The sequence below is a fragment of the Schistocerca americana genome, chromosome X, assembly GCF_021461395.2.
Source record: "Schistocerca americana isolate TAMUIC-IGC-003095 chromosome X, iqSchAmer2.1, whole genome shotgun sequence".
NCBI classification, from domain to species: domain Eukaryota; kingdom Metazoa; phylum Arthropoda; class Insecta; order Orthoptera; family Acrididae; genus Schistocerca; species Schistocerca americana.
The window spans coordinates 796,373,220-796,386,815 of record NC_060130.1 but is presented as its reverse complement, the minus strand read 5'-3'; the positions used below and the strand labels follow the sequence as shown (position 1 = coordinate 796,386,815).

Sequence of the window (13,596 nt, the reverse complement as noted above, 5' to 3'; positions counted from 1 at the left end):
CACTTATTTGCTCATAACAAAGAATCAAAATATTTCCTTTTTAAAGGAAATTTATAAATCTCATACAGAAAATTGCAGAAACCCCTTATTAACTGAGATTTCCTTGAAAGTTCAGGATAAATCATATCAAAAAGTCACATACAAGTACTTTTACATAATGACAAATCTCTGAAAATGCCATGTAACAGTCTTAAGTGGGAAAACAAATGCAATAAGAAATATGAGGAAACAGATGCATTCAGAATATTATTTTCCTGATGAGTGTGTTCCCTTCACTTAAAAATTAATCTGTAATGGAACAGTATTAGTAGAAAGTCAAGTGACTGTGGTACATTTCAGTCTCTAATTATGTTTGCCAATTTAAAAAAAAGGGTTTACAATTTATTTCAATAATTTGCCATTCTCTTGTCTGTAAATTTAAAAAGGGTAAAAATAAGTTTTAAATGGCTGATAATATTCGTCTGTGGTCTCCAAATTTTTAAGTTGGAGATCTCTGTGTAAACCTTGTTTACCCATCTTTTTCAGTTTCTTTATTTCACACAAACTATTTTGGAAAATTATTCAACAAGGTCCAAAATACATTAAATTCCATTAATAGAAAACAACCTTTTCAAAATATATTATCAGTCTTGAAGAATGGTCAACAGCTCAAATGAGCTTATCTTTGTACGTGCAATGAAAATAGTTCAGCAAATGCCTTTGGCTTTAATGACTTCTCTGTGTCAGAGATACGAAGGATTTCTCAGTTAATAAGGTTTCCTGTTTCATTGTGTGTGTGTGTGTGTGTGTGTGTGTGTGTGTGTGTGTGTGTGTGTGTGTGTATTTTATGTATATATTTACACTCTATTTGCTTTCCACACAAAAATACTTCACACATCATAGTTCATAAGAATCTGAACAAAAATTTATTTAAAAAGAAGGAACAAAATAAGAAAGAAAGAAATTTTTACTGAAATAGATGCATCATAAGTTGGCTTATTTAAACAGTTAAATAGGATATTCATAAATTACTGACTGTGCATAAACTGTCATTACACATAAATATTAACATTAAACATTGTACACAACAGTCTCAAAATACTTTGATATTACGGATAAAATATTCTTTTTATATGCATCAAGCTGAATATTAAAAGACATACAAATTGTTCTTTTAATGGAAAACCATTTATTACGGTTTTTTATTTTGCCGAGAATATACGAAAAAATATAACTGCACAATAGCACATGAACAACAAATTCTAAAAGCTTCCATTCCATTAATGGTTTTCATTCTGGTTAATAAAATAAATGCTCTTCTTCAGCAATAAATTCTTTTGAAATTTCTACAAAAATAGGTTTGTATGATGATCTGTAGGAAAGCCAACAGCCTTCATGGCTTATAATGTAGTATTTTTATACAAAATCAACGATCAGTGTATTGAAAACATTATCAAAACTAAAAATTTACACTTAAAGCAAGCACATACAGCTATGCATTACCTAGCAGCTATGTATGTCTGATTACACACCCACCATACACATATTTTAAAATAAGAGGAGATAATATAAAATTTGTAACTAAAACTAGCTCATAGGTATTACAGGCACCATTATATTGAGGTAAAATGAAGATATTTACAACCAAAAACCAGAGCGTACTTTTCACAAGCATACTCTTACACAATTGCAGACAGAAGTATAGACAGGGAGAGAAGTGTCCACAGTGCATAACTGCTTTACTTTGTAGGAGAAGCAGGAGAATTATTATGAAATGAAGAATATGAACAGAAGAAGATGTGACAGTCAAACAAGAAGATTAAAGACTAATAAAGTCCTTTAGTGCACATACTTCTTCAAGAGATGTAATCTAAAAAATTACAAACTCTTTGCAAAAAAATATTAATTTCATACTATCATTCGTTACACAACTTGCAACATAAATGATATTCACATCCACATTAAAATAAATAAACAATTACTAATTGCATCACAAATGAAAGGCACTTTTAAGCTGCTTATTATTTGGGAGATAAGAAATCCAATCCTGTAGCAATGGAATGAACTCGGTGCTCATCTGGGGATGTGCCAATCCCCATTGCAGATTCATAGGCTAAACCGTGGAAATGAAAAAGACAGATCTCAACCTCAAGTTGTAGATCTTACATGTATTTCAGTAATAAAAATACATTTTAATTCTTCTTCTTTCTCTTAAAGTAAGAGTCAGCATAATGACCACCCAAACCTTGAGAATGCTGACCAATGTAGTTACCCTCTGGACTTGGTTCTGGGGATGGCAAGAGCCTATTGTATTTTCTTTTCTGTCCAACAGGTGTTGAAATCCCAGACGGAGGTGATGCTATCACTACTGGACTTCCTGGGTGAGACCACAGTCCTGGCACAAAACCTGAAGCTGGGAAACTTCCAAATTGAGGGGCCGGTGCTGGAACAGCTGCAGCAGGGGCTAGGAATGTTCCTGGACCCCAACCATTCTGATATGGTGATTGCCTTAATTGATTAGGTTTTACTTCCAAGAAACCTACGGGTTTTGGAGCAGGAACTGAAACAGGGCTACCTATTATAGGCTGGCCAGGGCCAACAGGAGTACTTATTATAGATGGCCGTACACTTGGGATTGGACTGCTCAGTAATGTGCGCCCAGTCTGTGCAGAAGATACACTCATTGTTGGTGTAGGATGACTAGTAGGAACAGGGGCTACAGATATAGCCCAGCTTGGATCCTGTGCTAAATGGTTTTGAATATTTGGTACTCCCACAAATGGGAAAGGTCCTGGTGGAGGAACAACTGGAATCCCTGTTGTTCCATTACCTGTTTGTACTGCATTGGTCAGTGTTCCCAGAAGCTGATTGAGATTTTGTGCATTGCTTAATATTGTGTTAATGGTTTGCTGTAAATCACCCGGTACAGCTTCGGTAAAGCCTATCATGCTACCATTTTGCTTCATTGGTAGTTTCCCTGGTGTAACAAATTGAGTTTTCTCTGTATGCAAAGGAGCTTTCATTTCATAAATGCCTGTAGGATCCACTAACCCAACAGCAGGTTGTGGTTGTGCCTGTAATTGCCCTAAAAGACCATTCCATATGCTCATTTGGTCCATATCTTCTAAGACTTGGTGTGGAGCTACCTCTGCTGGTGGTGGGCTCATTCCACTTGATGGATTGGGAAGAAGAGGTAACTGCTGGTAAGTAAAAACAATTAATTAAAAAACAAATATTCACTGAAGACAAACTGTGGCAAGATAAATGAGCACACCCACTGAGTGGCACCACATTAAGAAGACAAAACACACACATACATACAGTAAAGGAAGTGTGGCAGAAAATCTGCTAAGGCACGAGATTCAAAGTATGTCTAATTTACAGTTATACAGTGAAATACAAGAGAAATATCTTCTATAATGATCATTTTGCTCACAGGTACAGCAGAAGAAGAGAAGGCACATTCTAGAATGTAGTATTACTGGTTTCTGAGCATTAATGGTAAGAAAACTCCCACTGTGTGTTTTGTCTTCTTTGACACATGCTGTTATATCTTACTGCAATGAATACTACAAAATTACTTAATCAATACCATAGTAGTATGAAATTAAATGTGAGATATTAATGGCAGTACAAAGTGAATGTATGATGTGAAACTTATGTATTTATTAAGTTAATTTAGTCACCACTATTCTAAAGAAAAAAATACCAATGCTAAAACAGGAAGAGAGGAAGACATAATTATAATTATGTACTAATAATGTTGTACACTGAGGATAGATGTTGTGAGAATAACAAAACTATGTCGTGTGTCGATAAAATATTTAACTTTTTACAATGGAAACAATTTAATTATATCACATGGGTGAACACTAACCATTAACTGGAATATAAGTCAGCCCATATATTCCTAGGCTTTGATACCATTTGATCCCAGATCACAGTATTTATAAAAATAAATACAGTATAACCTCACTTTTACACTCCCAGAAGTAAAATCTTCCCACTGCTTAAATTTTTTATTGCACCCATCAACAATATTAATTTTCACATGTGTTTAGTTAAAATATTTATAATATTCCCAGGGTATGCACTTTATGAAACAATGTTCATGGAGAGAAAATGAATACAACATAAAAGTATGGTAGCATGGTGTTGGCCTTAAGTAGTGTTTGCAAATGTCGTATGGTTAACTTTCTGGAGCTGTACATGCCCTACGCAGTAAATCTAAATCAAAAAAAGTCAGAATAATTCATGGCAGTATTAATTTGTCTCCTGCTGTTGCCAAGCTCTACACAAATTGGTGGTGGTTAAGAGTAACTGTTTCAATGTAAGTCAGAAGAATGTGTGACTTAAGATGAACATTCATTTGTCTCTTGTCACTAGCAGCCTTAGCTTTCTATAGTGTGTGCTGTATGAACAACAGTATGCTGATATTATTCTGGCTATATTGTTACAATTATTTTCACTCTGTGAATATGATCATACTAGAGATAATCCACTTACTAGTATTCATAACTAATAATATAGTTTTGTTTATGGTCTGTACACAGATGATAGTTGCCATCTGTTAGGTAAGGTTGACAATGTTGGCTGCATTGACAGAGCTGTCACTTCAGACTGAGGTGAGTCAGTTTTAATTGGCAAAGCTACTTCTGTCAGTCAGTGTGCCAACAGTTAACTGTGTGTATCATGTAACATTGTTCATAGCCTTGTTTAAGTTGTCGAAGTGTTATGTTGTTAAGTGTTTCTTTAAAGTGGAAGCTTAGAGTTTTCTGGCACAGTTGTAAGATGGAAAATACTATGAAAAGAAACAGTGAAACACTTTCAATGGGAGAGAAAGTAAAAATTCTGGAAAAGTTGAAGTTCATATCATAGAACAGGCATTGAATTACCATGGAGTATAGGGATACCAGCGTCTATGCTGAACACCATAATCAAAAACAAAAGACTATTTTGGAAAGTGCAAGTAACACTGGGCCAAATTCAGAAATGATGAAATGTCAGTTGCTCTAAATATACGGATCTGGAAGAAATTACAAAGAAATGGTTTCAGATAGAAAGTGCTTCCAGTATCCCCACAAATGGTGTGATACTGCATGTAAAGCTGGTGAAGGTGGCCAACATGCTTTTCATTGAAGTCTAATTCACATCTAACAGGGGAATCAGTAGGTTCAAGAACTGGCATACCATGATGTAAAAAACTATACATGACAAAGGAAACAATGCAAACATAAAAACCATTAGAAAATGGCAAAGTGTTACATTACAAGAACAACTTGTGAAGCAGTAGAGCATAAAGGAGATCTCCACCCTAGATGAAATTTGCCTTTAAAAGAGTAACTGCCCTGATGGGTAACACAGTAATGCAAGACACAGATGCTGATGGCTCAGAAAAAAAATGAAATTGTTTGTGTTTGGCATATAAACAAAACACACTGCTTCAAACACGTAAAAACATTGCCCATTAACTATGGTGCAAATATCAAAATGTGATTTAACACTGGAACTATTCAAGAAGCAATTGAATAGCCTCAATAAAGGAATGGAAACCTATAACAGGAAAATTCTTCTGTTTATGGATATTTGCCCCGCACATCCAGTAAGTATAAATTCATGCAATATGCAGTTGAAGTTCCTACTACCAAACTGCACAAACAAATTGTAGCCCTTGGCTTTGGGCATTATCCATGCCCTCAAATCTTATTACAGGAAAGTCATTGTGCAGAAGGTAGTTAATTAAGTTTGATGGAAGTTGAGAAAGAACCAACCCCCTTTAAAGCGTCAGTTTTATATGTTTTGCACTGTATTGCCAAGGGCTAGACAGAGGTTAAGGAGTCCACCACTGCTTTCAAAAGCAGGTTTCATTCAAGCAGACAAAGGAAATGGATCTGACATACCATATCTGAGTAATAATGATGACAATGAAATTCTGCTGCTTTATTGTGAGGAATGCTGCAGCTGGAGCATCCCATGCAAGTTTTCCTACATGCTGAAAACAATGTTGTCAGTGTTGAAAGCATATCTTTGGAAGATCTAATTGATTTTCATATACATGAAAACAATTATAACGCAGGAAGTGATAGTGGTGGTGGTCCTTCTGTTGTAGACATTATTTAAGACATTTATGTAAGAACCTCACTCAAATTCTTGAAAACATATCCACCCCCTGAGACAGATCTGTAGTGTAATCTGACATCTACGTTAAGTTTGAAAGTTAAAATTTGTTTGAGAGTTGAAAAAACAACTAATGGAATGTGAAAGGTTGTGAAGACAAATTAATCTTTAGTGTAGCCCAATCCATATGTTCACAAACAATGTTTAATGTAATTTGCAATATTTCATGCACTTTTCACTGTAAAATGTAGAACAGCTACAGGAGTACAGGGTTCTAAGTTCAGCATTTTAAGTTCAGCCATCATGTTACTTTTCCAACACTTCATCAGGACAAACTTTACTAAAAATAGTGCATTTGGAGTGATCTTGAATGCAGTGGAACAATTGCACATCTTCATGGCATGCAAGTGTAAACACAAGAACCACCAGATATGGCATCTTAGTTTTCAGACACTTAAATCAACCTGGCAGTGGCTTGGTATGCTACTGTCTGGCTCTCCCCAAAACATATCACTTTTGTGTGATCTTTTGGCTCTGGTGTTGGAGTTGGGAAATGTCCTGTCGGTGGTTAAACGTAGCACCAGATTCAGAAAAACCTTTATTAAATAAGACATGTCTGCAATGAGTATTTTGATTTATATTATGTACATGCATCATACATAAATTGTGCATGGTTGGGGGGAGAGGGGGCACTTCTGTGTGTAATTTTGCCTCTTAAAAAGTAAATTCCCACATTTTACATTTTCTCACTTTTACAGATTTTTTTAAGTGCCTTTAAAAGTGTAAAAGTGGAGTGTCACTGCATTTACAATATTTTTTTAAAACTTCAAGTTAACAACTCCGACTGTTGCCAGTATATGCTACCATAGTACAGTATTTGAGCCCATCTTGAATTTATAAAAAGAATACAACATAATTATAGCTCATTTTCATATGTTTGTTCATGCAGAAGCTTCCTTTAGATGAAGCACTGCTTTAAAGTGTCTCTAATATTAAGTTGAAATTTGTTTGGTGCCTTTCATTCATAGTATTCAACATACTGTTCTTTTCTATGTAGACGAACACACTTATTGTTACTGGTATCAGGTTTCCAAACATAAATTTAATATCTTGGGAAATATGCAATAAATCATATTCTTGCACGAGACTTGAATTATATTTACTTCATGATATTTTCAGTACGATTATACAGAATATTTGTTTTAAAGGATATTGCATCTTAAACAGCCACTTATTTAATATGTAATAGCATTCTTCTCTTATGAAGCTGAAGTATTTTCATATGAGAAAGACCACCATCATCATCATCATCATCGTCCTCAATTGTTTGCTTTCAAACTGAATGTATCTTCATCTCTTGCATCTTGCAACATATGGGTTTTCAACACTGACCAATTATACTGTGAGCCCTCACTGTTAAGTTTCATGCTATGCAAGACTCTCCCCCTCCCATATTTTCTCAATAATCTCCATTTTTATTCATCTTCAATAATAGTTCTGTTCTGGGTGTTCAAAAGCTGCTTTTTTGTGTCTTGTTTTTGCCATCAATCCTATTACATTCACACATAAAGCCTATTAAGAAGTTTGCAGTAATGGCCCCAAGCAGCCATGTTATGATCTGCTTATATGTATGTTTAGACCTGTCCAAACATACATTTCAGTTAAATAGTAGAACTTCTAACATCAGTTCTGACATAGCTGTATGTCAGTATAGTTACTGATCAATCATCAGTAATAACTGTTTCAGTGGAGGCAAAAACTGGTGACGAATTTTGTAGTGCAGTTTCCTTCATCTGCTGAGTGGACCAGTGGTTTGAAGAAATTCCCCTGGTACTTAGAGACACTTGACCATATTCAGATGCTTTACTGTTTCAGGATGGTAACTTGAGTTTCATTTTCAATGGTTCTGCTCACTCAGGATGACCTTCATTGATCACTGGTGTAATATCACTGCTGTACAGCAACTAGTCCAGGAAGCTCAGTGTGTGTTGTACTGTAAGATACAGAAATCTTTAAAGTGCCTTATCTGTCTGCCTGAACAGTACTTTCACATGCAAAAACTAACTTCATTATGGCAATGTTCCAACCAAGACAGAGAACAAACTGTGTGTGAAAAATAGCACACATACCAGAAAGATAGTCTAAAAATGCCTGGCTATCAAAAAGGGAACATTTCTTGGTTTCACAGCAAAGGGTGCTGAAATGTTCGGTTGTCAGAGAAATAATAAAAAGAGCTAGAAGTGATATGAGAAAGTTGCAAAGAAACTCTGAACAGTCTGGCCAAGACTGAAACCTGAGAATGCTCCGGTGCAATAAGCATGGGATGATTAATGTGTCCAACTACCAAAGGGCATTCACATGAAACAATTTCACAAGGAGTTTGAGTGCATGGTGATACATTGATAGCAGAGAACTATTTTGAAAATGTAAAACATACGTAATTACACTGTAAAACACTCCTGTACACTTGACATACTGTACCTGAATGTTTAAATTTGCGTGTACCCTGGTTTAAACAGTTATGTGTAATTTTTTTTTTAACCAGCATAGTATTTAATTTTATTTTCTCTTTGACTTGCTGATATTGTGTTGCTTTGGAAATGTAAAATATGAGAAAAACTATGGCATGAGGACACGAAATTACTCATCAAACAGCAGTACTTTTGAACTACAAATATTCACATAAATGAGGTGTTGAACACTGTAATTCAACATTTGAATTTACACTTGGCATCAGATGTCACAACACTGCTGTTATCTCCCTCAGCCCTCCAGGCTGAATGGCATCCCAGTGTAGAGAGTGAGCATATATGTGGATTCCGACTGACAGAATACAGACCTGACAGCTGACCTATTGTTGAACATCTTTATTATCCTATCCACTTGCCAGTGCTGCTTTTATGCAGTAGTTGGGTGGCTTATATACCACTGAGAAAAATTTTTATTTCTGTTTCCATAATCAATGTCCATCAATTCATTCTCTTCTTCCATTACATGCTGTGCCAACTTTTCATCCCTCCAACAATACCATACGAGCTCTCCAACAATACCATATGAGCTTTTTTTTCAGTTATTCCATGGAACTTAAGATAAGTTTTCTGCTCTATCATTCAAACTTGATGATATTTTAGTATGGCTTTACTGCTCAATGTTTACCATAATGTGTTACTTTCACTAATATATGTGGTAGGTCTCCCCATTTCTGTTTGCTGCACTTATATATCCACAGCTTGTGGTGTAGCGGTCAGCATCGCTGCCTCTAGATCTTGAGGTCTGGGGTCCGATTTCTGGCAGCACATAGGTTTTCTTCATTTGGGGGCTGGGTTCCGTGTTGTCCTATTAATTTCATCTCACCTTCACTGACAAGTAAATCGTTGAAATGGCATCAAATACAAAGACGTGCACCAAATGGTTGAACAACAGACGGCCTCTCTCAGCCAATAATGCCATATGATAATTTCAGTTTTTCTACATGTACATTACTTTCTTTGAAATTTCTTCTTGTTTCCAACCCTTTTCACCTTCACTCCCTTAACTTTCACCACTTATTCCATCTTCTCACAGCCTACTATTATCTAATTTTAACATTAAATCTTTCACATTTTCTGTCCCCATCTGTAGCAACTAGACAAAATATTTTCATCTTATTAATATAACTGGGAGGTTCCATTACAGCAGTATCTGAAAGAAAGAGTGTAAATGGTACAAAGTATTGTGTTTTTTATATATTAAAGCAGCTCTTTGCCACATTCCTCTTGAAACATGCATAATGCCTCATCCTGATGTAAGAAGTATTGGAAACTATTGAAACACTGATACATGACAAAGATTCCATCTAGTATTGGGAAGATGATGGGAAACTGTTAATGAAAAAGATACTGGTGAAAGATTTTATTTTATTTTATTTACTTTTTTACACTGAACCATAGCATAGCACATGATATAATGTGAGACTACTTGTTTCCATGAAGAGTGTTATGTATGATCTTAAATGAGTACCATAGCATGCATTCAAAAGAAGACCAAAAAATAAAAATTGCGCTTCTTTTGCATTTGGGGAAGTGCAACAGTAAGATAGTTGAAGCACAAGAACTTCCCTTAAATTTCACATCTCTGACTTTTTTGCCAAAAGTTTGAAAGACTTTGGTTATATGGTAATGAAAGCTTGTTCTTTTTTCAAGCAAGTCCCTGTTAAAGTATTAGGGTGCAATATTAGTCTAAGTTATTTCATAAGACCATACATGCCTTCAATGGAGGAACATGATGGGAAACTACATGCTACATGCAATTTCTTTTTGTACCATTGCACAGTGGTGCCATTCTTGCCAGCAGGTTGTATCTCAAGAAACATTAGTTCTGAATTTCCTACTGTTTCTCATGAAACATTAATTGACCCACATTAATTTGGATTAACAGTTAAGTAATATCATTTAAGTGGAATGATTTGGACTATAACATTTGATTCTTTTCCAAAACCTACAAAATTGCTGAACAATCTTCAATTTGGCGATACTCAAAATAAATATGCCAGCTGCTTTAGGACGAGTCTAGGTTTTGCGAATTTTCAGAAAGAATTTCACAGTTTCCAATTTTTTTTTAAAAAAATCAGAAATGTTTTCATGTTATTTACATGGCAGAAATAACAGTAACAATGTATTCATAAGTAAGCATAACTGCAATGGAAAAACTCCAGCAACAAGTCCAGTGTACCAGACACACTACCATTACTCCAGAGCATAGGTGTAATTAGATTGAGTATAAGAGACATCACAGTGGTTAAGGCACTAAACTCAGATTTGAGAGGAGCAGAGTATAAATCCCTGACTGATCATCCAAATTCAAATATTAAGTAGCTTCTCTAAATCAGTTTTGGTGAACGCGGATATGGTTCCTTTGGAAGATCCACAATCAACTTCCTGCCTATCCTTGTCAAATCCAAGTATGCGTACAGTCTCTAATGACCTTGCAATCAACAGATGGTTAAATCCCAATCTCCCTTGCTTTACAAGTTGTTGGTGTTGTGGTATTCATTCCAAAGGCTGGTTTGATGCAGCTTTCCATACTATCCCGTGCAAGCCTCTTCACTTCCGAATAACTACTGCAACCTGTATCAATTTGGATATGTAATCATCACTGTCTCTCTACAATTGTTCCCCTACACATCCTCCCCCCTCACCGCAGCAACAAACTGATAATTCCTTGATGCCTCAGAATGTGTCCTCTCAACTAACCCTTTCTTTTAGTCAATTTGCACCATAAATTTCTTTTCTCCACAATTCAGTTCAGTACTTTCTCAATAGTTGTCCAATCTACCCATCTAATATTCAGCATTCTCCTGTAGTGCCACATTTCCAAAGCTTCTATTCTCTTCTTCTCTGAACTGCTTATCATCCATGTTTTACTTCTGTATAAAGCTTCACTGCAGACAAATACCTTCCGTACAGATTTCTAGCATGTACATTTATATTTGATGTTAAATGTTTCCCTTGCTATAGCCGGTACTTTATATCTTCTCTACTTTGGCTGGAGGGGGGAGGTCAGGCTTAAACCACTGGCCAGAAGGGCAACATCCTCTTCTTCGAAATGACCTCACAGAATAATATGAAGCAAGAAGCAACATAGATAGAAATCCCAAGGAACCTCATTGAAAGAGCAGCTTGCAGAGATTATTCCTCCACACAGTTGATTAGGTATTATATACAGTTTGTTTCATGGGGCCATAAATGAACATTTTGAGAGTGTATGAAATGTTCATCTGGAATCCACCCAAAAAGTCAAAGTAGGTAATGAATATCATCATCATTAGATGATATTATGAATTATTAGAGGAGAAGTTATAAAGAAATAAATTATGTAAATGGAATAATTAAATCACCTGCACCAGATTGGTTCTCTTAACTTCAGTCATTTGAATTTATAGTGAAGAGCTTCACTGAGACACCAATATATGAAAATTTCCAAGTAAGAAATACCTTTAACTTCTCTAATTTGTTGATGCATATCTGTATAGAATGTTAAAGATGGTCTCTGAACAAAAATACTCATGGCTTGTAAGAAGGAATGATTGTGTGAAATGATGGATCAGAATATCTTCACAATCATTTACAATATAAATACTGAATAAGAACTAAGTTTCTGATGGGATAATACTTCATATTGCACTAACATAAAGGGTGTGACAAAAAAGTATTGTCAAACTTTCAGGAACCTTTCCTGGCATGCAGAAGAAGGAAGTGTTATACATCGGTGTGGCAGAGCCGAAGTTTTGACAACTCCTTAACACATTACTGTTCAGATACACACAGGAGAAAATATATCAGCACAATATGAAACACTTTACTGAATGAAATGTCCAAAAGGCACTTTGTTAGCAAGGACACATGCATCAACCTGCCACTCCATTGAATACCTGATGTGCTGATTATCCCTGGAGAATTGCATATTGTTGCACAACATTCCACTATATGGGCACGGAAGTATGTACATCTTATGCCAGGATTCAGTACAAAGAGCTGTCAAGTGCCTCCACATATAAATTTTTAGTGGGTTTTAGGTCCAGAGTGCATAAAGGCCAAGGAATTAATTGGAGCACCTCCATCTATTCATTCACCATGGAATCTGTTATTTAGAAGCCTACAAACATTAACATGGTAATGAGGAGAAGCCCCATTGTCCATTAATTACATGTTTTAGTTCATGCTTAAAGGCAAATGCTCTAGCACAACAGATAGTGTGTTCTCTAAGAAAGCATGGTAAGTTTCTCATTGAGCCTGGGTACAATATCATATGGTGCTAACAGTCACCACCCTAACGCTGACACAAAATCTTTGTTGATGGCACGAGTGCGCAATTTTCTAAGGATCCTCAACAGCTTACATGTGCTGACTGTGAAAATTGACAATCTGTGAACAGCGCAATTGCACCAAAGTGAGGATTGATGCATTGTTGAAGGAACCATACACAGAAGTATACCTGTGCAAGAAAACCTGCTGCTGACAATGCCTGCACATGCTGTATATGGCACAGATACAGCAGGTCCTCATGTAGCACTATCCAGACAGTCATGTGGTTGACATTACTTACAATGACACTAGGGTTGTCATCTGCACGAAGAAGTTTTTTCCTCTACTGTGGTGTCCTCATACTTCTAGTACTCCCCCAATCATATGCAGTGGACTTAAATGTTATATGCTACATAAGACAAAAAGCAATTCCTTAAATGTCATCCTGTTGGGGCATCATTGTTCTGGAAATCTCTTCCATACAAACACTGAGTGCCATGGCTATTATCACCTGTTAATCTGTACAGAAGCTGGAAAATTTTATGAACTTCTTTTTCTGAAATAATGGACAAGTTGCCTAAGGTACACAAGATAGCAAATGCTCCACACAGCTTTCAGGGTAATATGTACCTATTTAGAAGATTTTACTGTGTTCTCCACAGAGAGAGAAAGGGAACTACATCACATGCTTCGACTGCTCTCTCCTGTCAATTTGCTA

General features: G+C 35.9%; 1 protein-coding gene across 2 annotated transcripts in view; it reads right to left on the bottom strand.

Annotated features, from left to right (window-relative positions):
* Positions 1 to 755: 755 nt before the first annotated feature.
* LOC124555054 (ribonucleoprotein PTB-binding 1-like) overlaps positions 756 to 13,596 on the bottom strand; it is a 365,639-nt gene continuing 352,798 nt past the window's right edge. Inside the window, exon 7 of one of the 2 annotated variants that reach the window (XM_047128828.1) lies at positions 756 to 3,179. In XM_047128828.1, the coding sequence (XP_046984784.1) occupies positions 2,172 to 3,179 (1,008 nt within the window). In that variant the 3' untranslated portion in view covers positions 756 to 2,171. The remainder of the gene's footprint in view (positions 3,180 to 13,596) is intronic. The other variant, XM_047128829.1, reaches the window with a different exon arrangement.